Raw genomic sequence first — 8331 nt, 5'->3', positions numbered from 1 at the left:
TGGGTGGATGGATGGATTGGTGTGTGGGTGGATGGATGGATTGGTGTGTGGGTGGATGGATGGATTGGTGGATGGATGGATGGATGGATGGGTGGATGGATGGATTGGTGTGTGGGTGGATGGATGGAAGGATGGATGGATGGGTGGATGGATGGATTGGTGGGTGTATAAGTAAAGGAATAAATAGGTGCTTGGGGGAGTGAATGAACGCTCATCACTTCTGACACTGGTGCCCACACCTGCCCAGGTATGCTGTGTTTCCACATTCTTGCCTGTCTTCCTGCAGGGCCCTGGCCCAGAGCTCAGAGGACGAGGCCGAGGGGGTGGAGCTGCTGGGAGTGAGACCCCCAAAACGATCCCCCAGCCCAGATCCCGAAAACTTCCTGCTGCCTCCCCTCAGCCTGGTATGTATGGGGGTTCGTGGGATTCTCTGGCCCTCAGAACCCAGCGGGCTTAAACCTACAGTTGTATAGACGGGATGACAAGAGGAGGCAGGGGCTTCCTGAAGGTCAGACGGACGGTCATAGTCCCCCTGGGGATAAGATCTTGACCTGCCGCTTCAGCTGATGCGTATGAAAGGGCTTTGCAAATATATGTAAGTCAGTGGTAAGTGCTAGGAAGAAACATCAATCAGGGTAAGGGGAGAAATGACAAGGTCAGCATCTGTAGGAATCTTTTCCGCTCCAGGGAAGCGCCCCCAACCCCAAACCTAGAACAGGTCCTGGTCTTAGATTATTAGGGTAGCGTTAAGAGTACAGACATTAGAGCCAGCAGGACTTGGGTTCAAGTCCCAGGTCTGCCACCTACTATCTGTGAGACCTTGGGCAGGTGACATCACCACACTGAGCCTCAGTTCCTCATCTGGAAAGTGGGGATAATCACATTTCACGGGATGGCCATGAGATCCAGTGAAAGCGGGCCCTTAGCTGATCCTCAGCGGGCTGTTGGTAGATGGAGGTAGAAAAACAAAGCAAACCAGGGCAGCACCCCGGCTCCTCACTCGGAACAGGGCTGTTCGAACATGAGGCGTGTGGTTGGTAATGTCAACAACTTGTATTTATTGAGTGTCTGCCATGCATCAGACACTGATTGCACGAGGTGCCTCACATGATTAAATTATTTAATCCCCACAACCACTCTTGAAATATTATTATTATTATAATATACATTTACACATGAGAGGTTAAGCAACTGTCTCATTCGGGGTCTGGGTGGAAAACAGCACGCTCCAATGGGATGTTGAGGAGATTTAGTAACAGGACCATTGGCCAAGGTGTGGGCAGCATGTAGGAATCAACAAGAGCCGGGGCAGTGCCCTGGGGCTGGCACTACGGGGAGCGTGGCCTGAAGGCACAGGGCCGGGGTGGATACTGGACCCTTGACAGAGCAGGTCCACCCGGTAAGAGCTGGAACCCTCCGTGGAGAGGCACCTCCAACCCACAACAACCCAGCAGAGAAGCAGCTAGAACCCCACAGCATCCTTAACCACTGCACCATCCTGCCTCCTTGGATATTGATGATGATGATGATGATTTCATTTCTGTCCTGCAGAGTTTCCTTCTGACAGGAGGACCGGCCCCAGGGAGCCAGCAGGACCCCAGCACCCATCTCCTGGAGCTGAATGAGCCCCTGGGTGAGTAGCAATCTGGGTTTCCAGAGGCTCTGGGTCCCTTTCTCCCCTGGGAGGTACCTCGGATGGTTGAGAGAGGAGTGGAACAATCCTGAAGGTGGTGGGGGATTGTCAGTGCCCGGAGGTGACCTTGGTGGGAAGAGGCTGCCCGTCTCTCCTCTCAGGGGCACTGTAGCGGAAAAGAGAGACTCCAAGGGAGGCAGGGGCTAGCCAAAGCTGCCCCTTGGGGTGGAAGCCAAGCCTTGGCATCTGATTGCGCTCTGGAGCCTGAACCAATTGGGAGTCAGTCCTGCCAGGGTCATTCCCAGCTGCGTGGCTTAGCCAGCTAGCTTCTGCTTCTGGAGCCTCAGTTTCCCCCTCTGTCGACTGGGGCCTGGGTAATAGCTCTTACCTTAAGGAGATGTTTTGAGGACTCATGGAGATGCTGCACAGGCAGAGCTTAGCTTAAGATGTGGCTTGTCATAAAGAACCAATGTCCGCCCTTGTGGCGATGTCGGTTCCACGGCCCCTCCACAGGGCGCGAGGCAAGTGGCCGTGCTTGTTGACGTTCTTCTCATCATCTGCAGCACAGCTGTCCGTAGCCATAGCTCCCCTTGAAACCTCCAGGCGTCAACCAGAGGGGTCTCTCCAAAGCTCAAATCTGACCCTGGTCTTCGTCTGCTCAAAACTCTGCCATGGCTCCCTAGGGCCCTTCGGAGAAAGATCAAGCTCCTCACCTTGGACTCAAGTCTCTGCAGGGCCTGACCACTGCCTTATCTCAGATCACACGGCTTCACACCCTCTGTTTCAGCCACAGTCACTGCCTTTTGATTCATTCTTTCCTTCATCCGTGTAGCACATATGTATTGAACACGCAGTGAGTGCCAGGCATGGAGCTAGGAGCTGGAGACACAACTGTGAACAAAACATAGAAATCCTCGCCCTCATGAAGCTGACATTTTAGCGAGGGAGACAGGCCGGAACAAAGAAACGAACACAATAAAGAGTGCCAGAGAGGAAAATCAGTGCTGCCAGGGGGAAAATAATGTGTGCAAAGGAAAAAGGAGCTCTGGGATTGGGGATTTCAGTTTTAAAGAGTATGACCAGGGGTGGTTTCATTGAAAAGGTGACATTTGAGCAAAGACCGGAAGGAAGTGGGGGAGTGAGTCGTGACAGTTTTTTGGGGAAGAGCATACCAGTCAGAGGGAACAGCGAGTTCAGAGGTTCTGAGGTGGGAGCATATCTGTCTTATTTTGGGGAAAAACAAGGCCAGTGTGGCTGAAGCAGAGAGAAGAGGGGTGAGAGGTGAGGGGCAGACTGCATAGGGCCTCTGTAGGGCATTGTGGTGATTTCAAAGTCATCTTGCTTGAGGAGGCTGCCTCAGGACCTTTGCATATGCTGATCCCTCTGCCTGAAATGTTTTTCCCTCTATTCTTTGCCTAATTACTGCATCCTTTAGATCTCAGATCAAATATTACTCCTTCCTTGAAGCCCTCCCTAACTTCCTAAGCTGCTGGCTCATAACACTCATCACAGGCCATATTCACATAGGTATTTGTGTCACTGGCTCAAGGCAGATTTTGGCCGTCTTCTCCCTGTGGGTGTGAGCCCTGTGAGGGCAGGGTCCAGGCCTGTCTTGGTCATGGCTGTCCTCTACTGTGAGGCTGGGCACAGCGCAGGTCCTCAGTACATATTTGTAAATGAAGAGCTAACATTTATCTAGTACTTACTCTGTGCCAAGCTTTGTGTCAAATGTGTTATGTCCGTGACCTAACTGATCCCGTCACTGGAAGGTCAGCCCCACGAGGGCAGGGAGTCTCATCTGTCCCGTTCACTGCCGTGTCCCCAGTGCCTGGCACACAGAATGCGTGAATTCTCCTAAATGAGGTGGGTATAAGTACCCCTGTTTTCCAGCTCATGTACTGAGTGCTCACAGTACCAGTTATTGTTCAAAGTACTCTACATGGATTCCCTCATCGACTCCACATAACAGCCCTGGGAGGGAGGTACTGTTGTTAGCCCATTTTACAGGTGAGGTCACCGAGGCACAGAGAGGTGAAGTCACCTGCCCCAGGTTTCACAGCAAGTAAATAGCAGAGCCTGGATTCCAACTCAGGCAGCATCTGCTCCAGGATTCTTACCTCTTGCCTTAAACACCCTGGACACCTGAGGTGCAGAGAACAGAACTCGCCTGGGATTTCACTGCTATTTGAATCCCGGCCTGCTGGCCTCACCACCCCCGCTTTTAACTGTCAGGAAGGGAAGACAAGTTGGGGTGATCGTTCTCCCCTGGTTTACCTTCCATCTCCCCCCACAGGCCTGGGCCCCTCTCTGCTCTCGCTCTACCAGGATGAGGACACCGCCCAGCCCAGGAGCCAGTTCCAGCCAGCGGCAGGCTTGGCCCAGGCCGACTGAGCCAGCCCCTCCTCCCATCGCCCTCCTCCTCCCCAGAAAGGACCTCAACCACACTCCAAGCCGGCAGCCAACGCACAGGATGGGGGCGCCAGGAGGGGGGTGCCCTCTCTGCTCTCAGTGGCCCTTGCCCGCCTCGGGCCTACCTCAGCCCCCACCCCTCTGCCCCCGCCCGTCTGGGGGCTCTCTGGGGTGGTCTCAGCTCAGTGACCTCTGGGAGGGGGTCCCTGGCCTCCTCCTTCTGCTCTCAGGACGTCCCTTGGGGTTCTCCGTACTGGTTACCTCATCCCTTTCTCCAGCTCTCTTGGCTTTACTTTGGGTAATTAGGGATGGGGGAGGTTGGGGTTCAGATCTGTGTTTCTGGGCTCTGGGGAGTACTGACAACCATAATCACATTTCTTTCCATCCATCTTTCTTTTACTATTATTTTTATTTTTGTTGTGTTCATGATAAGTTTTTCATTGCTATGAATTGCCTAGGGTCCATAAGAACGTGGTGCTCTGATCTTCCCCTGCCCTCAGGTGTCAATGGTGGGGGGCCTCTGGGCTAGACTGCACCCCCAGCGACTTCTCATTGAGCCCTCAGCCTCCCAAGCAACTACCCGGCTCTGCCTACCGGCTCCCCTCTGGACTTCTGCTTCCCCTAGCCTCGCCTGGACACTGAGTTCATTCGTGGTCTTCCTGTTCCACGTGTAGCCTCCAACCTCCTCTTCTTCCAGACCACACAACTTCCAACCTTCTCTGGTTCTAGACCACACGACTTCTGACCCTCTCCGGTTCTAGACCACATGACCTCCAACCCCCTCTGGTTCTAGACTCTGCTTCTGACCTCTGGTTCTAGACCTGATGACCTCCAGCCTTCTCTTGTTCTAGACCATACAACTTCTGGCCCCCCTCTGGTTCTAGAGTACACTGCTTCAGACCTTCTCTGGTTCTAGACCATGCAACCCCCAGTCTTCTCTGGCTCTAGACTGCACAGCCTCCAATGTGGTCTGTTTTAGACCTTGCATCCTCTAAACTCCTCTGATTCCAGATCTTTCAATCTTCAGCTCTTTCCTGTTCCAGACCTCTCAACCTCCAATTCTGTCTATTTTCATAACTCTCAGTCTCAAAAGTTGTCTGGTTCTAGGCCTTACAACCTCCAACTCCCTCGGGTTCCAGAGCCTACAAGCACGAGAGTCCTCTGGTTCTAGAACTTACTCTCTGGCTTTCTCTGGTTCTAGACCTCTCCCTGTAAATCTCCCTTGTGCTAGATGTCACGTGCTCCAACTCCTGCTGATTCCAGATCTTACCACCAACGATCTCCTCTGATTCTGCACCCCACAACCCCAAGCTTTGTGTTGGTTCTAGTCTTCCTGATGTGTAATACATTTTTTTCTATATTCAGACTTCCTAACTTCTAAATAATTTGGTTCTAAACCTCATCATGCCCAGCTCGTTCCTTTTCAGCGCGCCACACTCAAGCTTGCTTTTCCCATCAAAAAGAAGTAAAATGAGTTTTATGTCTTGATCTGATAACCAGTGTTTCCAGAACCAGATACCATGCTCCAGTTCTCTTTTGCTTTAGACTTCATGACCTCTACCATTCACTGGTTCTAGACTACATAACCGTTAGACCTTGCAATTTCTAGGACCCTCTGATTCCAGATCTGATGTTCTCCTTTTTTTCCTCTGGTTATAGAACTTGGCCTCAAATGTCTTCTGATCCCATACCTCATCCTATAAATTCCTTTGGTTCTAAACCTCACAATCTTCAATTCCCCCTCACTCCAGATCTTGACTCCAAATTACCCTGGGTCTAGAACTCAGCCTTCAAACACCTTCTGATTATAGACTTTGCCTTATAAATTTCTCTGGTTCTAGACCTTACAGCTTCCAACTCCTGATTCTAGATCTTACAACTCCAAAATCCCTCTGGTTCTAGAACTTGGCTTCACTTTTTCAAACTCTAGTCCTTACTCTATAGATTCCTCTGGTTCTAGACCTCACAGCCTCCAGCTGCCTCTGATTTCAGATCCAAATTCTTTTGGTTCTAGAATGCACCCTCCAAATGCTTCCGATTCTAGAATCTGGACCTCATCCTGTAGATTCCTCAGGTTCCAAATCTTATGACCTCTGACTCCCTGATTCCAGACCCCTCCCTCCTAACTCTATTCTGGGCTTCTCACCCTACTCCCCTCGCCCCAATTCCTACTCTCTGTCTTAAGTCTTCCCGTTTGAGATCCCTGCCCTCCCGGTTCCTCTGCTAATGGACTTCATGCTCAAGCCTCTCTATTCTCAATCTTACATCCCTAACATTTCTCTGTCCTAGAACCACCCCCATCTCAGCCCTCCACATGTGCACTTACCTTTACTTTACCCCAGGTATCTGGGGACCTGGGGCTCCCTTGCAATCCAGGAGACTTCCCCAGCCGCACAGGTACACGCACAGCCCTATATGCATATCATGGGGTGGGAGAGAGGCCAGGACTCCTCAGTACCCTGCCACCACCTATGAGTCCCCCTTACCCCCCAACCCTCTTTCTACGATGGTGCTACTCTTGGTCTCCCACGGAAAAGGCCTCCCTCTCTCAGCCCGATTCACCCCCTTTCTGGAAGGCACGTCTCACTCTGTTTCGTCAGGGGATGGCCTGTCCAGATTGGTGCTATGGGGGGAGAAGGGTCTGACCCCTCCCTCCCTCAGGGGGTCACCTGAGCCCTCAGTGGAGGGAACTGTGCTAGGCTGGGGGAGGGGAAGGGACTGGATCAGCCACGCTGGCTCTGAAACCCACTAATCTCTGTACCACCATAAAGACCTCGCCTTGGTGGGCACCAGACCTCTGTGTGTTGACTCATCTGTGGGCTTGCTTCAGGGGGCGTGGGGGCACTGGGTGACTGAGTGTCCACGTCACTTTGTGATTCTGTATGTGTGTGATTCTGTGTTCCTAGTGGGTCTATGCAACATTGTGTGTCTGGTGATGTCATTCTGTATGTGTGTGTGTCTTGGGGACAATTCTGTGAACCTGTTTTGGGGGGGGGCTTTGTCATTCCTTCTACATGTGTGTGTCACTATCTGGGTGAAATGATTCTGCCTTATGTGTTTCTGGTTTCTTTGGATTTCTGTGTTCCTGAGTGTGGGAGGTGTTGATTTTCTTTTTGGTAGCTGTGTGTGTCTGTGGTGTTGTGATTCTGTGTACATGTGTGGGACTGTTGGACACTATGATTCTGTACTGATGCCTGTCTGTGTGACATGATTCTCTGCACTAGAGTGTGTGTGTGGGAGAGAGTGATTGCGTGTTTACAGATTGACGTGCTGATGGCTGTGCCTGTTGTCACGTCTCTGTATATCACCCCCCAATCCCTCTCCCATGTTCCACGTAGGAATCTTTTCAAAGGAAGAAAACTACTTTCAAGCCTTAGCACTTGCTGTTCCCTCTGCCTTAAATGCCTTTCTCCCTTCCTCCCTCTCCTCACTTGATTATCTCCTACTCATACTTCAAATCTTGGTTCAGACGTGCCCTCCTCCAGGAAGTCTTCCCTGCCCCAGCTGGGTGAGGTCCTCCCACAAGCTCCTGAGACCCCCCACCCAATCACAGCTCTAGGTACTCTGTCCCACTCTGAGTATCTATAATAGAGTGAATATAAAAAGTCCTTGCTCTGTGTTAAGCCTTCTGCCAAACACTTTACTCATGTGATCTTATCAAACTCTCCTCTAATCCTATACAACAGCACGGTTATTATCCCCAATTTTACAGAGGATGAAACAGAGGTTCAGAGAGGACAGTCACTTGCCCAAGGTCACACAGCAAGAAAGGGCTGAGCTGGACTCAAATCTAGGATTCAAATCCATTATGGCAGCCCTCCCACCCCCACCCCCACCCCCCACCCCCCAAAATCTCAGAAACCTAACCCACAAAGTGGGCTCTGGAGCCTACAGAGACGGCAGAGTAGGCATTAAGAGCAGAGGTCTTAGCTGGGATGGGTTCAAGTGCTGGCTTGGCCACTTTGTTGCTGTATGACCTTGGGTAAGTGCGTTGACCTCTACACATCTCAGTGTCTTGGGCCGTAGAATGTAGACGATGCTACTCTGTGCCTTCCAGGGTGACTTGGCCGTGGCCGGAGGTGGTGGGGTCAGACTGCCAGGCCGAGAAGGTTTGGGCGTGGGATAGCCTGTGCTTCCAGGAGGGGACCCAGGGCAGATCCTTGAAGGATTCGGGGCTGCCGTTCCGCACGAGGGTCGGCTGAGGGCCGGGGAAGGATGGTCTGGAAGGGTGTGCAGCGTGTGGGCATCTGGGGATGTGGCCCGAGGCCAGACTATTCCGGGTCTCCCAG

At 52.0% G+C, this 8331-nt stretch overlaps 1 protein-coding gene across 6 annotated transcripts in view; it reads left to right on the top strand.

The window, feature by feature from the left end:
* Window positions 1–6836, top strand: part of HIF3A (hypoxia inducible factor 3 subunit alpha) — a 27715-nt gene extending 20879 nt beyond the window's left edge. For 4 of the 6 annotated variants that reach the window (XM_046681745.1, XM_046681746.1, XM_046681747.1 and 1 more), the window contains 3 exons: window positions 287–404; window positions 1552–1633; window positions 3927–6836. In XM_046681745.1, the coding sequence (XP_046537701.1) occupies window positions 287–404; window positions 1552–1633; window positions 3927–4024 (298 nt within the window). In that variant the 3' untranslated portion in view covers window positions 4025–6836. Of the gene's footprint in view, window positions 1–286; window positions 405–1551; window positions 1634–3407 lie in introns of all 6 variants that reach the window. The other 2 variants (XM_046681748.1, XM_046681744.1) reach the window with 1 other exon arrangement.
* The last annotated feature ends 1495 nt before the right edge of the window (window positions 6837–8331 follow it).

The sequence above is a fragment of the Equus quagga genome, chromosome 13 (assembly GCF_021613505.1).
Source record: "Equus quagga isolate Etosha38 chromosome 13, UCLA_HA_Equagga_1.0, whole genome shotgun sequence".
NCBI lineage: Eukaryota > Metazoa > Chordata > Mammalia > Perissodactyla > Equidae > Equus > Equus quagga.
Note: the sequence above shows the minus strand (reverse complement) of the source record. Positions and strands in the feature narration are given on the sequence as shown.